The sequence below is a fragment of the Vanessa atalanta genome, chromosome 5, assembly GCF_905147765.1.
Source record: "Vanessa atalanta chromosome 5, ilVanAtal1.2, whole genome shotgun sequence".
Lineage (NCBI taxonomy): Eukaryota > Metazoa > Arthropoda > Insecta > Lepidoptera > Nymphalidae > Vanessa > Vanessa atalanta.
The window spans coordinates 4,879,977-4,898,945 of record NC_061875.1 but is presented as its reverse complement, the minus strand read 5'-3'; the positions used below and the strand labels follow the sequence as shown (position 1 = coordinate 4,898,945).

Below are 18,969 nucleotides of genomic sequence, written 5' to 3'. Positions count from 1 at the left end.
TGTATTCAAAATAATATCCTTAGTTTACATTCGTTGATATATATATATTTATATAAATAATTGTAAATTTTTATTTCACGTTACAAAACTTTACAAAGAACATTGTAATAATAAAAGTAATTATTATTTAATTGTAATTTATGTATGTAACAGAACGTGTTTTTTTTTTTTTTTAATTAAATATTTATTTACATATCATTCATAATATTAACCTTCGTTATTATTATCTGTCGTTACTTTCCTTCATTAACAGTTTATATTCTTAAATTTTAATATAATCATAATAATATACTTCATACATTCGAGTTTTTATTTAATATTTGTACCAGATTTAATACTACGCGACTATGACATCATAATATTCTCATTTAAATATTACCCTGCGTCTGCAAAATGGCGAAAGGAATCAAGCTTAATTTTAATTATAAGTACATATTAAAAGGCACTGGTGATCTCTGATAGGTTTCTGTCACACCGTCGCTTAACAATAGTAGCAATATTGAACCTAAATGTGATACTATTACGTTTTTAAATGAACAAGCAATCAGATACAGATGCATAGAAACGACGACATTACAAATCAAATAGCGATAAGTATAAAAACAGATGTAAAAAGCATTGAAGTGAAATGAGATGAAATTATTAAACAATTTAAAACAAAAGACGAAACGTTTGCGACACTAACTAGACATATTTATACAAATCACCACGCAATTCTCTTTTACAATTTTCAAATAATGCAAACTTTTTTACTAGAATAAGATGAATCCCGACATGTCGAGAATGAAGTAAATGCTTACGCTATTATATTATATGTTCAAATATTGCATAACCTTGTTTGTTTGTGTGATAAAATCCTACGTCCAATGCTTTCAAAAACCACCAAAGCGATTAAGATTAAGATTTAAAGTAGCTCTAGTCTAAACCCCATACAACTAATCCGTATTAACTTCTAATTTAGGCTATAATAGAATATCCATCTTCAGCATCACAACATCAGTCTCAAATGAACAATCTAAATCAATGATCAAATCTGGAAAATCATTTTTTTATTATGCTGTCGAAATCGTACTCCGGTCCGTATGTTGCTTTAGCGGTACGCCTCGTAAGGAACACTTTGCCATCTTTTATATAGTCGCCGCAAGCTTTATTGACTTCGAATGGTATCTCTTCAATACTCGGATTATCATTATTTTCCTCTCGACAGACCCCATTTTCTTTCGTTTCACACTTTTCTGTCACACCATTTTGCTTATTAAAACCGTTTGAAGTATTTGTATTTTCTTTCTTAGATTCTTTCTTAATCTTATAGCTCTTAGAATAAAAGTTTAGGAACAGTAAAAGGAAAATAGTAACGTTAGCGGATATGAAATACGTGAATCCAGTAGCGTATTGACATCTAGGCGAGTTGTATGTCCAAGCGCAGTAGGAGAGCATCAATATGAACTGAATCTGAAATTTAAAGCTATTTATTAGTAATCCGCATAAGTCTCTTGAAGATGTGTTAATAGATTTAAGTACATAAAGGTAAAGTGTAATTTATGCATATAAGAATTTCGCAGAATTTTTGCTTATTCAAATTTTATTTAAATTCATCTGTTATATTTGGGTCAAATCATCAACTTAATTTTAGTTGAAATATTGTACCTAGTTTTTGTGTCCATTCTTTTTATGGGCTATAATAATATAAAACTTTTGAATCATTATTTGAATAGATTTTTTCTTTATAACGACTTAGTTATTTTTATAAATAACTAACAAAGACACATGAAAACTTTCGAAATAGCTTCTTGATATTAAGCATATTTTTGATTAACGTACGTACAAACATAATTTATAAGTGGATTAGCTGTGTAGAGCATTATGTACGTTATTTTTATTAGATTTACTGTATCAGTTAGACATTTATTGTGTCGTTGCTTAAAAGTACCATAGAGTATTATAAAGATAAAAGTTTTATAGATTTTGGCGTTCAGATTTACAGTATATAATTAATAAATAAAAACTTACCAGTTGCATCTTAGTAACGTACTTCTTCCACCATAAGTACTTTTGAAACCTTGGTCCCAAGCCTGACAGTAAATAATAAGTGTACATAACCACATGGACGATTGAGTTCAAGAGTGCAAGAATAGCTCCCTCCCCACCAGCTGCAAACTTAAGGTAGCTCCACGAGTACAGAGCCATGATCACGTGGTGATAAACGTGGAGGAAAGTCAGCTGGAAGATTAATACTTAAGATTAATGCTAGCAACGTTGAGTTCGGTTTGAAGGATGACTAGAGTTCTAAATTATGTTAGAAATAGATCAACAAATAATTTAATGCAGAGCAAATAAAGCAAGTAGTATTATGATCACATAGAGTTTAATGCAGTTTTAAGTACTTAAAAACCAATAAATGATCAAAATTCTGATAAAATGATACCGTAAAATGCATTTCAAAGCTAGACAGGTTAAGATGAAAAGAAAACGCTGTATGGTATTGTTGTTCTCAGGGCAATAACAATATTGATAGTTCGATTTTTGTGTTGTTTTTGAAGAAAACCAAGTGCTAAAAATGTTTTGTTCAAACAATTTATGTTTCGCATACACTTTAAAGTTACCAATTGTAATTTGCCACTACTAGGCCTTCTTGGGGAGATAGTTTGAAGATAATCAACAGGTAGCTTTAATGAGGATTGGTAGAAACAGATGTATCGTAATTTTATTCAACACATGCAAATTTTCTCAAGATGTTTTCGTTCACTGACGAGACCGAGATGAATTATTAACACAAATTAGGCACATGAACTTAGTAGTTAAGATTCACGTCTGACAACTATGCCATATCGGCTTCACATTTTTTACTAAGTGCATGTTAACATTAAATATCTTATATAACAAATTATATTACCTGCTTATCTTTCTTTCTTAACACGAAGAATACTGTATCTAGAAGTTCGGTGAATTTTGCAAAAAAATACCACCAGCCTAAATCTAGTAGCTGAAACAGTAAGAAAATAACTGTTAAATTTTTGGCATCGTTGTTAAAGTTGAGCTGGGAATAGTCCCATGATGATAGCATCGTGCCAGGATGTTTTTCAAATCTAATTTTAATATAAAACCACAAACAAATAAGAGACTTTTTAAATAAAATATCTCAACAAAGTTGTTGTGATAATATGAGAATATATGTACATACAAATCTATTAAATTAGACTTACCATTGGATTTTGCGAGTTGGACGGATATCTACACCCTGCATACAATATACCATCTCTAAAGAGATTTAACTTAAACACCTGAAAATAATGATAAAAATTGATTGAGTTATATAAGAAAAGTACGATTCAATAAATAATCATATATATAATCATATATCAATCATAGTATTAATTTTTTTTTATCAGAGGTATGAGGTATGTTCATATATAACGCACTTTTAGTTTGCTTCAATTGTTGGTTTAATTTACGGTTCACTTCTTTACCGTCCTCGTGATGATGCAATTATTTTAAAATAACGTTAAATTTATTAAAATTATTGTTTTATTAACGAAGATGGATATAATTTACTTGATTTTCTCATGGCAGCTCCTTACATAACACCAACAATTAATTCTAATGCATTAGTAACAGAAATCCGCAACTCTATGAAGACGAAGCAAATTTTATTAGAATAAAAATACGATGTTATTTCATAACTTCTTCAAAGGCTCAAAGCAGAGCGACTACTTAAATTAAGTCACGAGAAGTGGTTGTATGCAAAATATCCCAACAATATAACCAAGTGGGACCTGGTAAATTTTGAACAATTTCTAAAATGTAATTCTTATGTTATACTAAACCGGTAAGATGTACGTTATTCTTCTATCAGTAACTATCGATTCACCTTCATACAAATCATGGTAGCAAGCACGACTTGCGAAGCGTTGTAATAGCTAATGAGTTTATTCATCCGCAGCGGAGATCGGTTCTTCATCACCCTCGGTCCGATCCTTATGAATAGTAGGTACAGCACCACAACAGACAATATCGGCATTGGGCTCGACATCATGAACCACGAATCTACCATTGCACCTTAAAAAAAATTTATCCTTTAAAAATATCTTCATATAAAATTATATTATAAAATGAATTTAAACATATTTTGATACATGTTACATTGATCTTCAATTCGGTTTTATATCTTCAACAGTACAATGAAAATGTATATAAAAATGTCTTACTCTTGCCGACTTTCAAGGAATCCAAGTAGCGATCCATTTTTTCCAAATAACTCATGTTTTGACCGCAATCTGTAAAACGAAATTGTTTGTCATATAAGAGACGTGCTTGTCAAAATACGTCATTTATATAGTATCCTTCTTTGTAAGATTGTTATCTGTAATATTTTATGTTTGATTTAGTTTTATTATTTACTCACATAGGTGTTAAGATTACCCTTACTTATTAAAGATGTATGAATACGAGGATGCGATAATTAAAAAAAATATTCAAGAAGTCTTGAACAAAATCACAATATAATATCCTGACTGAAAGTCAACACGTATTAGTTTGACGCATTTTCATTTCAATATAAATTATAATACTAATAGTATTTTTTTTTTATTTGGAAGAAACAAAGAAACATAGTGACCTCTTAACGTATTAGTAAATACTTGATTAATTATACAAAACTTCATATGCTTAATTAAAATATCGACTCAATTGTTTTTATAACATATGCATTATATTGAGAGTGTAAATAATGATTAATTAATCTCATTCATTTATTTACTAAGAAACAATTTACAAAACCAAACAGTCAGTGAAACCGGTTCGAGCTTTGTTAGCTTGCTGTAGCTTGAGATTGATATTTATCTGAAGGTAAAACATAGGGGGTTTTATGGAAAACTAGTCTAATGTGACAGCCAAGAAACTAGTATTACGAGTACATCAGTGAATTCCTCAAGATAATGAGATCAATGTGATACATATTATACGAATGTATGTCATTAAATGTTTGAAATGTTTGTAAAGTACACGTGTAACAACAATCATGGTCAACAAAATCTTTGTAAGATTTCACAAGAATGCGCTCTATTAATTGATTTGGTTTTGTTTGACAACCATATGGTAAAATTCTGACATATTTCTTCCATAATATCACAATGCGTAATGGCCGCCATTTGAGATTAAGATCTTTATTAACAAGAATTTTACAATTTTACTTAAATTGATTTTTCTTGTATTTATTGTTAGAAAATTGTAAGGGTTTCCCTTTTATTTATGCAATAAGGCTAGGTCTTTTTGTTGATATGATACTATAAATAAAACGAGCAAAGTAAACGAGGCAGGTATCCTCTGCATACAATCTCAAAACTCCTGGTAGATTTAAATTGACGATGTTATTTATATAAATTTTGTCGTCGATTACTATCAGTTAATAGGTTAATCCGACAACTTTAATTGGTAAAACCGTTGGTATATTATGTTTAAACGTGTTTTACTCTCTTACACCCTGAGGAAAGTTCACCGAGCCGCGAACAGAGCACGACAAGGGCATTCATATGTTTAAGCGATAACGCGGCCTTTCCGATATGTTTTGAAGATCAGGGGTAAAAGCAGAAGTTTAGTTAAGTTGATACAAATCCTACAAACCCATACTATATTTAGAAGATTTTCATAGCTCAAAAAAATGTTAAAATGAGCTTGACAAGCATTCAAAATTCTCCCAAACATTAAAATTTGTGGATTATTTGACAAACGCGTCAAACATAATGTCATATTAGAAATAATTCGGTAACACGTTTTTAATCTTTCAGAAATAATTAATTTCTAACAATTCACTTTATATTAAACAAAGGAGATGATGTTGCTTCTTCATAATGAATATTAGAGATATTTGTTATTAGGTATTTGTATACGAATACCCCAATCAGTACTTCAAACATCTCTCAGTTACAATTCAAGTCTACTTTAAAATATATACCAAAGAATTGCGGTGAGATTGCAAATAAAACCATTTAAAATATTAATTTTTCAACCAAGCTTACACTTTGCAAAGGTCAAATGTTACTTGACTGCTAGAGGTTGCGACCTTAATTAAGCACTTAAGCCTCTTGTTAAATTTCCAGTCATTGCTTTCATTAGCCGAGGTTTAAATAATATAGGGCATACATATTTAGTCTAGGTTGTAATTAAGATATAAATATAGTAAAACAAATACGCGCGATGCATATAGGCCGGGCAGTACTTTATCTTAAGTGTGTGAATATGGCTATAATATAATATAATATAATATAATATGTGTGGCTAAGGTCTTCTCGCGATTTGAAGAGAAAATTACGTGGTCTATGCGTAAATACTCGATTACCGTTATTTTTATACTTTTACACGTGAGATTTATTCAGAGAACCTAACTTTAGGCCAGTCCACTTAGATTGCGTCTATTGCAGAATTAGTCTCGATAACAAGTTACATCGTAAGCAATGAGATCTGTTCATCCTAATGATGTTACATTTGACGCTCTTCGAAACAGTATTCTTTCACATTGTCTCCCGTACCTATTGATATTGTGGAAAATTAATTCAGTTATTACATACAATGACAGGGTTATTAAAATAATGTTGGGTTGCTGATTAAATCATTTTAGACGTGATGAAAGAAACGGGACCATACATAAACAAATACGTATTCTGTATAAGTAAGTTCATGGAAATTTGTCAATATTAATCAGTTTCAAATAAGCAGTCTGCCCGTGACTTTGTCCACTGTTCCACTTCGTTTCAACTCATATTATTTATATTTATTATAAACGTTACGTTTGTAGACGAACTAATGTATTAGTTACTTTATTTTTATTCACAATGCGACCTGATTTTCAAATCGCAGAATAGTATCGACGAATGTTTTATGGCTTCAGGCTTGACGAGGGAACACCGTTTAAAGTAGCAGTAGGTATATTATCAGGCTAAATTAAATGTGTTTTACGAATCAACTAACTTTATCCATCCCTGTATCTACGTAACTGTCAGTAAAACATCTTTTTATTTTTGGTAGAAGTCAATTCATAAAAAGAGGAGGATGACCGAATAAGTGGTCGTATTTCATGTTTATTCGCTTGTTTTATTAAATTTGGCTTATATCCAAGTGACCCGAGAGGGCCATGTGGCCTAAGCACTGGCAGCCCTAAACGAAGAATGTGGGCTCAAACCAAGGAAAAGTGTTCTAGATTTTTCATGCGTGTACGAGTATATAAGAGCTCAGCGGTTAAATATATCATCGTGAGGTAACCTGCAGGTGTTATATGAAATTATTCGACATGGGTATCCAATTTAAAACAGCGAGGTGGATTAAACTAAAAGGAGGCTTTTTCTTAGCAATAAATATTGACAGACTGTTAATTGTTTTAAATGTGACGTATATTTTTTTATACGTCGACACGTGACTGTAAGTTGTGATAATCTTGTCATGTTTTACAATAGTCAAGTTGTGATACAAATTTCTGGCACTGTATCTGCAATTACATTTGTAATACGTATTTGTGTATCAGGTGCTCCCTGTGATGTGTTATCTTTTGGATCTACGTGGTTTATAATCATGTATTTGTTTATGATCACATCTGCAAAATGTTTCGCATTGCAAGCAACCGTTACTGGAATTGCTCGTTACTACAATATATAGCCGTAAGCCGTAATAACCGTATATAGCATCCTCATGAAATAATATATTATTTTTAATTCGAAAACGATGTACAGATTTGATAATGTAGCTTAATTATAGATCGCTTATTGAAAATAAGATAAAATTAAGAGCTATGAGAATATACATAATATTCAATCCGAGCAAGTATCACTGACTTCAAATTAAATGTAATTTATTAAAGTAATCTCTATTGTAGAGCATTTTTAAATCTTCAATATTTCAACTCTACAACCATTTCGGAAAATGTATATTATTTTCTCTTATAAAAAAATAATATTTACATTAAGGTTAGTATACTATATGAATATGTGTTTGTAATTCGACTCTTGCTCGTGAATAAAAATATTTTAAGGAAAATTTCTAAGTGTCGGATGAGATGTGTATTGTGTATATTCATAAATCGATAATTTAGTTGAGTGGTAAACATTTCTAACCTTATATTGCTCTCAATAGGACAGAAGACTCTTTCTCATCAGGAAGAAGATTACAGACAGTAATTTCTTTACTACTTTAAGAAAATTAAATCAACAGCAACATTGATTTGAAAACTTTAAAAATGGTAATGCGAAGAGATGTGCTAATTGTTATCTCTATCGATAAATCGTGTCCAAAAAAGATGATAAATTTGAAAGTCAACGTCAGAAAGAGGTCTTGGTATGACGGACCGTCATACCAAGATTGCAAGTTGTGTCAATAGACATTTCGCATCAAAGATTAGAAGCTAGGTTTCTTTTTATGGTTGACTAGCTGTTCCCGTGGCTTTGTACGCGTTTGAATTTTAAAAAAGTTATTGTTGTAGCTTAAGTTACTTCTTATTACATCAGCTTTCTGCCAGTGAAAGTCCCGTCAGAATCGGTCCAGTTGTTCCCGAGATTAGCCGGAACAAACAGACAGACCAAAATTGTAAAAAAATATATTTTGGTATATGTACCGTGTATACATATGCATTTAGTAAAACGCGGTTATTTTAATATTACAAACGGACACTCCAATTGTATTATATGTATAGATAAGTACTATGAAGTGTTATAATATTATAAGTAAACTCATAAAACTAGTCATTGACCCAACTACCTTTATAATTTCATAATTGTATATTAATAATAAACCAGATTCATTGTATTCATATGAATACGAACTTAAATACCTCATATTAATATTGGATTTTTGAAATATATTAGAAATTGTAAATACAGTTAACAATAGTGTGAACTGTAACCATATTACAAAACATTTATTTACAAGCTTAAATACCTATATAAAGGTGTGTTGCATCACTATAAACTGTTTTCTAGAATAATAATAAATATAACACATAAGCAGTATGTAATTTTCCCACTGCTGGACTAAGGCATCCTCTCCTCTCCCTTTGAGGAGAACGTTTGGAACATATTCCACCACGCTGCTCCAATGCGGGTTGCTGGAATACACATGTGGCAGAATTCCGTCGAAATTAGACACATGCAGGTTTCCTCACGATGTTTTCTTTCACCGCCGAGCACGAGATAAATTATAAACACAAATTAAGCACATGAAAATTCAGTGGTGCCTCCGCCTGGGATTGAGCCCGAAATCATCGGTTAAGATGCACGCGTTCTAACCACTGGGCTCTCGGCATTTAATCTAACACAATATAACACAATGTTATTAAAAATGGTACTAAGCTCTATACATTTAATTTCTTGTATAATATGTTAAATACCATATTATAATATATTTTTTATTTTATATTATCTTTATTGCTTTGAAATGAAATGTAGATCATTTACAAAGCGAAAGTTGGTATTAGATGAAATCGTTCAGAATGACAATCATTACTTGCCTCTTAGTATTATTAGAAGTAGTTACATTGTAGAGATTTAGTTATAAATGTAGAGAAGTGACTCTAGGAAAACTAAAAAAATATAAATATATTTTTAACTCAATACCGATCTAAAATTACGCATTTTTAATATTATATGCAAAAAAAGCGCTTTACTAATTGTTATACAGTTTTTGTTAACAGTTATTTCATCGGTCAAAGGCAGCACAACTCGAGGTTCACTGTATTCAAAAGTATTTACCACTTATAGTATTTTGGCAATCAAAAAGTTTTCAGTCGTTACTTGACTATGTCAATAGAGTATTAGTATATGCCAGTGGAGCTATTCTATATAAAGAAACTCACCGCAGGACACGAGCGTGACATTGACTATAGTAATTCTAATTTTTATAAAACGTAACACCGTAAATCGAATGTCAAGATTTCACGAGCGAGACACGAATTTAATTCTTATAAAATCGCCTTGCAGTTGTCCATGAGTTCGTGCTCTAATCCTTATTATGTAGAAAGATAAATGACGCTATGCCAAATTTGTAGTGTGTATCGATAAACTGGTTCTAAATCTTTTCAAATACGTTCAGCTATTGAATGCTATTGTATTGCTTTGAAAGATTATTTTGGAACGTGTCTCCAATGTTTATTGTGAACGCATTTTTAACAAGTCTATTATTAACACTCAAAAGTTTTGGCTAAAATAAAACTAAGCTGTACATGGAATAATTTATCTTATTTGGTGCGCCGTTATCAACTCAAAAACGAAAATTTTAACATACGACATTCTTTATAAAGTAGGAGCATTTCCTTAATATCATCAATCATGGATAAATAATTTTAAAATTAATAAAGTTAACGTTACATTTGTTTAATGAACATCATATTTATTATCTGTAGACGTTATTTTTTAATAATATTTAAGATGGTTGCTCTATCTGTGTTGTAGTCTGTCGACTGCATCACACACAGAGTGCATGTTTTATGAGTTATATCTCATAAGACTCCTGGACTCAAATTTGGGGTAACTTAGGCCTAAGCCATTTATCCTACTCTTGATTACTCTCTAGTCGTGTTGAATTTCCGTCCCATCGAAATATCTATTATACTTAAGTGATAAGTGTAGTGTACGAAAGTCTTCGTCACTTATTTATAAAATAAAACATTTATTTTAGACTAGCGATAATTAACTCCCTCCATAAAGTTGAAATTTCCAAAAAAAAATCCAAGCTGATTCTTACGCTATAAAATAAAAGTACGTACCAAATTTCACTTTCTTGATTCAGTTATTTGGGTGCGAGTTGATAGTCAATTAGGTCAAACGATTTTATTTATTTTAGAAATTGATTGTATACTGGATCAATCGTATAATTTGCTGTATTCCATTTTTATGACACTAACTACGTACAACACATAATTTGAATTACTAAAATCATCATACCTTAGCTAGATACAAAAATAATTACTCCATAAATCCATGCTTAGCCTGAAGAAAATGACTAATCAATAATGCAAGAGACACATCATTTGCTCGCAAATATCGTAACTGATTTATCTCGAAACTGCATTACGATCTGCAGGTCAGTTATACCCGTTAAACTACCATTACAAACTACACGCCAATTCATTGCCAATGTCATTTATTATGATTTATAGTACACCTCAAAGTGATTGAGAGGTCATTTTCAAAGCATAACGAACGCATAAAATTGCAACACCTCGATCTAATATATAACTTAAGATCCTATTGTTGACGTTATAAAGTTCACATTCGTCTGGCAGATCGAATAATGAAGTTGTCATTGAATGGTAGTATGTCGAGTGAGTCGTTTCAGGTCATTTGCCTGGCTCCAGTGAGGTTTCCCGGTCACTCGTACCTTTATTGTATTCATAGTGATTACGAAAATCTTTGTATACAAATCTACTAACACGATTATCTTTGAAAGTTTAAACTAATTATTTATAGCAATTTATTCCAGTTTACCGGGTCATTCGTTCTTTGATCTATTATAACGTATTTAAAGGCGTAGTCGCAGCCTAAAGAAACGTGACAAATCATATTATTTATTAAATCTATTAAAGCAATATATTATCACGTCATGCAACTGGTTCAAGTTTATTCCGTATCGTGTAAACATTGAAACCTGATGAAAATGTGAAAATCATGCTAAAGTTTCGAGATTAAGCACTTCGATAACATACAAGAAAGTCCGCTTCACTATTTTGTTTGTTAATTATATCAAAAATAAAGGGCAATAGAAGGAAAAATTGAGTTGCTTCAGAAGATTTTTGTGGATTCTTTTTTCTCTTAGATCTTACAGCTCTTTCCAAACAGCCGACTTCCAATATTATGCCGATCTATAATGTAAAAATAATAAAAAAACGCTCCATCCATTTGCTTTAGTTTGATTGATCATTTGCAAGGGTGCTTCTGTGGTATAGTAAACAAATATTTAAATAAAATAATAGAATTTACGAAAAAAATATATATTTAAAAGTTAGAAATCAATACTCAAAATCAAGGAGATTTCAAGTAAAAATTCAATCTTTGGTGCTATATCACTTTAAATCTTTACAAGTAATTTAGGAAAACTTTTTTTTAAATTATTGTGACGAGATTCACTCACTCCAAAATTCTAGCTTAGAATTATTTAGGACAACTTTAATAGAGGATTATTTATGTATAAGTATGTGTAATATGTCAAAATGTCAACATTTAAGATATCCTCCTTATCGGATTCAGTAACGAGACGGCCAACAGTGCAGAACATATTATTGTGCACAAGAGTTTGCGATTTCTACTCCATTGATCTTATAACTCGATGACACAGCAATCTGACTCGAAAGAAAAAATATCAGGAACGAGACTGAAAGCATTGCTAACTTCCAGATTTCTAACTGTGACTGGATATTCGACATATTTGCAGAAGTTTAAAATAAACCCAATTGGCCAAACTTTAATTGCCAAGGCCCGGGTTTTAAGTATCTTAGGTTGTAATCTCAACGAGATATTTGGGATCCCTTTTTAAGCTAACTATTTTTCTATCACGCTGTGGAAAAATTTAGAATGGGACTTAGCCCCTGCATGGGGAATCCCGTTATGTGGGATTCTTGCCCAATAAAACTACTGTAATGGCCATCTTCGACACGGACCGGGATCGTGACACATCCGCCGTTTTAAGCTAGCTAGAACTAAAACTACTAGACGAAATTATACTATCGCAGTATTAAACAGTTCTCAGTTATATTCAAGGAACACTACTTCCTTAATGCTCTTGTTTGTTTCATAAGCATTTTCCATAAACTCTTTAAGACTACAGTAAGCAATAACGTCGCCTTTGAAAGCAACCCAACTCAAGCTATATGTACCATGTGCAAAAAATGAATAAATAAATAACAGTACCTAAGTAAAAATCCGTGCTAATAAAAGTCGCGTAGCTCGCGTGTTTATAAAATTTAGTTAAGCCTACGTTGAATAAAGGTAATGTTTAAACTCCATACGTGCCTACGTAACACAATTTAAAATAACATTTTATTTTTGCCCGATCCAAAAAAATCCACTGCATCATTCAAAGCCAAAGCAGGTGGTTACTATGAACTATTTGATAACACGATTATCTGTTCAATTATGAAAGCTTAAAAGATTGCCGCATTGCGGTAAAATTTCTCAGTATTCAATTCAATTTAGTGGCCTCGACCTTCCACAAACTTCGGTACGTAAAATCGGTTTTGGCTTCCTTGCAAAGTGCTGATATCTGACGTATTATAAACAAAATCTACGGAACATACGTAGAATTACTATATTTATATCGAATAGTCGTAACAATAAAAGCGACTTACGATTGTTTAGACTTAAAACGCCAGATATAATTCCAGATAAAAACTCCAGAGGTTATTCTTGAAGTTGATTACAATTATTTTATTCATACATACAGAAGTTTTGAATGATATCATCATTTGATCAAGGTAAAACATTACTATGGGGATTTAATTAATAAAGTGTAACGCCTATAAATATGCGAGCCACGTACTATTTTTTAAAATATATTATGTTTAGTTGATGTATTCGTATAAACCTTAGCTAAAATAATAATAACGATTATAAATTTCACTTAAAAATACGCGGTTAAATGTATCATGATATATAAAGATATATTGCCTTGCAAATTTTTGTTTTATATACTCAAATTTAAATTATAAAGGAATCAATGTAAACAATATAACAAAACAATAGACTAAATAAACTATGATTGTGGAGATACTATCCGATTTATATGAAATTAAAACTTCACCCCAATAACGACAAACAGTTGTTATGTGCCTATATTTACACTGGCTCATTCACCCTTAAAACCGGAACACAACGATACTAATTTTACTGCTTGGTGGTAGAATATAATATACAACAAAGTAAATACGTATATTTTTATAATATGAATATCGTGTAGTTTTTCATTAAGTAGAAAAAAAATGAAATATGTATTTGGATTGGTTGATATTGATACTTTATTATAATTAAGTTTTACCGTTAATTAGACTAAATAGACTTAATCTGTGGTTGGTTTAAATTTAAAAATAGAATACATTTGCAAATATTATCATCCTGCAATCATCACAATCAACTAAATAACTCACTATTTTGTTTTAATATTTGTATCAATATCGTTTCAAATTCAGATTGTTTGTAAAGTTCCGTTGAGTTTATTCACGTAATATTATGTATTGTTCCGCTGATAGAACTTTATATTCCGATGGTTTATTTGTTGGTTTGCCTAATTAAATAAATAAATAAAATCAGGCACAGCTTTCTGTATGTGTTTTGTGTGTGAATATATTGTGTTGAGTATAGAATACAGAACGCGTGCATCTTAACCGATGATTTCGGGTTCAAACCCAGGCAGGCACTACTGAATTTTCATGTGCTTAATTTGTGTTTATAATTCATCTCGTGCTCGGCGGTGAAGGAAAACATCGTGAGGAAACCTGCACCAGCGACGTAGAATATGCTCCAAACCTTCTCCTCAAAGGGAGAGGAGGCCTTTAGCTCAGCAGTGGGATAATTTACAGGCTGCTTATGCTAAATAGAATACATTCGAGACGGTCCCATGCCAATTTAATTGTATTTGGTTTTTTAAAGACTTATTTTTTTTTTAATTTTTATTTATTTAAAACTTAGCAACCCATTGTTAAATATAAATAGAATTTTAATTGTGTTTATTTTTATGGGTTGGTTTAATTGCCTGAAATAAAAGCTATTGTTTTAATAACAGTTATCGTTGTATATATATCAAGAACGTTTAATTTTATATTATTATAAATAATTTAATAATCGTTAAATAATAATAATAATTATTATTATAAAGAGCTTAAAGTAACAGAATCTTCTTTTAAAATATCTGCCTTATATAATACGTGCAGACTAAACCGTTGGATTTATAATGATGGAATTTTGCACAGGAATTCGTTGTGGAATGTTCGTTACAAATAAGATATTATTTTTTCAAAATTCACTTCCTGAAGGGGTTTGAATGGGATTGAAAGCTTGTATATTTGTTTTCGTTTCTGATGTTAGAAATATGGAAATCAGTATTAAGGCTTCTGTTAATGATTTAAAGACAGTTGTTAAAAGTTTTTTGAACATTCATAACTTATGAGAGGGAAACTTAAGTTGAAAATTTGTATGGAATTTCTTAGTGTTTTTTAAGGTAGACACATGAAAATGTTCTGCGTATAAGAAAAAGACTAACGTTAGTGTTTTCGGATGGGATAGTTCATCGCATTTACGACTTACTTACTATGTAATTATTATTCGTGTTATTTAAATAAGTAATAGTTTCTACATTATAACCTAACTAATTAACGATTTAAAAAAAGTCTCACCGTATTTTTATACATCTTTGTTTATCAGTTTTTTAATGCATCATGTCTATTGCCGATTTCGTATTTCATTAATACTTTGAAATAAATAAATAATATCTCTCGTTTTCAAAATAACGAATACATAAATTTAAAATTTGCTAGCAGGATAAAATATTGTTATAATATTATCGTTGTATTATTTGATTAAATATTGTATAAATATATTATTATTGTTGATATAAAGACGAAAACAAACATTTTGTCAAGGTTTATATTTCTGCTTAAAACATTTACTAAGAAAAACTTAACTAGCTTTAAAAGTCATATTATATATGTTTATATTTTACAAATAAATTAATTATATTTAATTATTATTAATATAATTTATATAGGAGGATACACATGCTGGATAAAGTTCTAACAAATGTGTACAAGCTCCAAGAAAATCAAAAATATAGGAAAGTTCTCAACATAAGTAGAGGAGTCCTTTGTCCTGTGCGACGTTGACAAACTGTTAAATCATATTATTTTTTATTTTTTTTAAATAAATAATAATTCAATTAACGTAATTAATTGAATTATTATTTATTTCAATGTATACTTGTGTTTTAAAGTAATTTGTTTAAACAATGAACTACCAGACTAATTGGGAACAATTTTATAGGCTTTATATCTTCATGCTACGATCGGCGGTAGCGATAAAGGTCAATCATAATGGCAAATGTATGAAACGAAAACATTATCCTAATTAAATATTAGTAAACCCGGTATCAAAAAACTTCAAATTATTTACTTGGCGGTAAACCCTTCTTTGATACCACCAACACATCACATATTCAACTTAACAGAAATACTTAGTATTGTTGCATCCCCTATTGACGATTTAATTGGTGGTAGGGCTTTGTGCAAGCCCGTCTGGGTATGTACCACCCACCCATCTACCGCCAAACAGCAGTATTCAGTATTGTTGTGTTCCGGTTTGAAGGGTGAGTGAGCTAGTAACTACAGGCACAAGGGACGTAATATCTTTGTTCTCAAGTTTGGTGGCGCATTTGTGATGTAAGGAATGGTTAATATTTCTTACAACGCCATTGTCTATGGGCGGTGACCACTTACAATCATGTAGCCCATTTGCTCGTCCGCCTACCGATATCATAAAAAAAAACCATAATATTTCCTGCAGTGTCTGTTTGGATGAGCCTCTTATCATCAGGGGGTTATTTGTCAGTCTGCCTAACTATTATAAGTAAGAAAAAACTTCTGATAATGATATTGGCTTTCTATAAGTGTTCGCTGAACGGTCAATTAATCACGCTCGATATTCAAAAAGTTTATTTGTTTAGATAAAATAAACTTTTTTTGTAAATGTAAACAGACGTCAGCTGATCTAATTTAAACTAATGTTTTATAGTCTGTTCAAAGAGTAATACGAACAACACCTATTCTAACATGTATGGCTTCAACAGCGTGTAACAGTTTCACAATAAAAAATATATTTAATAAAAACCGTATTGCGTTTGCGATGAACTGTCATTAAAATAATATTATAAATACGTTTAAGAAAAATATAAATTATACAATTTGAAAAATTTGTATTATTCAAAATTCTTATTTTTCAAGGAAATATTTATTACTCGCTCTGCTGTACGAAATACGCGTATTAGTTTAAGTTCCACTGTAGGTGGATAGAATATTCTTATGTCACACTGTTTTGCGTACATGCAGGTTTCATCGAGATATTCATTCATCACAAAATTTCTTAAGTTCTATAGCGAGCTAAATGTCAACTATCGTTATTATGAAGTTTTTTTTTTATTATGAAAAATGAAAAACTTACGTAATCAAATTATTTATATTCATTTTCGAAGTCAAGAAATAAGATTTTAAAGTAGTTAAGTCAAATACTTTTTAAAATCAGTAGATATTACTACAGACCTTTTATGTATGTTCACAAAAAAAATAAAATTAACTGGTATTCAGTTATACCTAACGTAAAAGCATTATGCAAATTTTATAAATTTATGACTCACAGTTCTAAGTTTTGTCGCAGAATAGGCTAGGTCTGTAAAAGCAATTTGCTAAGTAAAAAAAATCTCGCACATAAATACACTTCATAAGTAGAAATTATCTTTAAATTATTTTTCGGAATAAATTTTTCAACAGTTATTTTTAGTTTAAAAAGATAAGCTAAACATTTAGTTACTGTATAAATTTTTTAATCGAATACAACACAACCTTTGGTTACGTAATAAATAAAGTCACAAAACACCGAAAAAAGATAATGATAATTCTTGTCACTAAAAAGAAGTTTCAATAAATCAATTGAAAATGCAAAGAAAAATCTTGAAAAGAAAAATACAGCGTAAACGTTATATAATGTTTACGTTCACAACGATCACAATACGTTTAAGTATAAATAAAAATGATATTATCAGTCATTTGTTTAAAATAATAATAACAAAAGAATATAGAAGTTCACTTTTTAATAAATCAGAAAGGAGTTGTGTTTATAAATTAACTTTGAAAATTCACAATAAATTTTTTTAGTGTAGAAATCAACGGATTACACTCTCGCTTTAAATTATAATAGAATCGAAATTCCTTTTTGACATAACAACGATTTCATTTTATAATCACGTAACATCGGGTAAAATATCGACTAAATTGTACTCACCTGTGGGTTTACACTCCGTTCACTATGAAGGTTTGACTGGGACTGCGGATTATCGACCGGGAGAAATACACGCAACGAAACTCAGACACTTGTCCCAGTTGTAAACCTAATACAATTTATTATAGAGATGTTTTTAGTCCTTAAAACAACATTTCAAAATAGTTGAAACATTATTAACAATGACTCGATCTTGTACTATTTATAGGATATTAATGTATTTTATTCTGATTGATTATACATGTTAAATAAGATTGTTTTAGTATTTTGACGAGATGGTATTTAATTCAATGATTTTAGAGTTATTTTTGGTTTTAAATAACATTTCAAAAACGTTGATTATTGTTTTAACACGGATTTAACAATGGTTCGGATTGTAACTGCTTTTATTGATATTAACTTATTATTTATATGTTACCAAATCGTTACTATATGTTACCAAGTTTTGTGATTTGTTACGTATACATTTATTTGTACATTGCATTTAATGTAATGGAATTTGTTTTTAATTGTGATTGATTTAAGTAACTTGATACGTTATTTTATAGGGATTTTTTATTCATATAAAAAAATGGTAGTATAAAGGTTGGTGAGTATGGATTTATAGAAATTGTATTGATATTACAGAAATAGTTTGTAGTGGTAGAATAATTTTCTGCGATGGCTTTAACTGACGAAATAAATAACAAATATTATTATGATAGTTTTTTTTTTTTTTTTTTATGTCATTGGTTGGCGGACGAGCATATGGGCCACCAGATGGTAAGTGGTCACCACCGCCCATGGACAAAGGCGCTGTAAGAAATATTAACCATTCTTTACATCACCTATGCACCACCAACCTCGGGAACTAAGATGTTATATCCCTTGTGCCTGTGATTACACTGGCTCACTCGTAGTGAATACAACTAACTGTTAATTTAACAACTAATTAAATATAAGTATGAGGATATACACTAAA

The 18,969-nt window shown here is 30.4% G+C and overlaps 1 protein-coding gene across 1 annotated transcript; it reads right to left on the bottom strand.

Annotated features, from left to right (window-relative positions):
• LOC125064389 (elongation of very long chain fatty acids protein 7-like) lies at positions 1–18,058 on the bottom strand. Its single transcript, XM_047671381.1, has 7 exons — positions 18,012–18,058; positions 4,206–4,274; positions 3,869–4,056; positions 3,204–3,281; positions 2,894–2,983; positions 2,011–2,220; positions 1–1,452 (listed from the first exon to the last, which is right to left on the bottom strand). The coding sequence occupies exons 2-7, from the start codon at positions 4,258–4,260 to the stop codon at positions 1,042–1,044; spliced, it is 1,032 nt and encodes a 343-aa protein (XP_047527337.1). The 5' UTR covers positions 4,261–4,274; positions 18,012–18,058; the 3' UTR covers positions 1–1,041.
• Between the last annotated feature and the right edge of the window lie 911 nt (positions 18,059–18,969).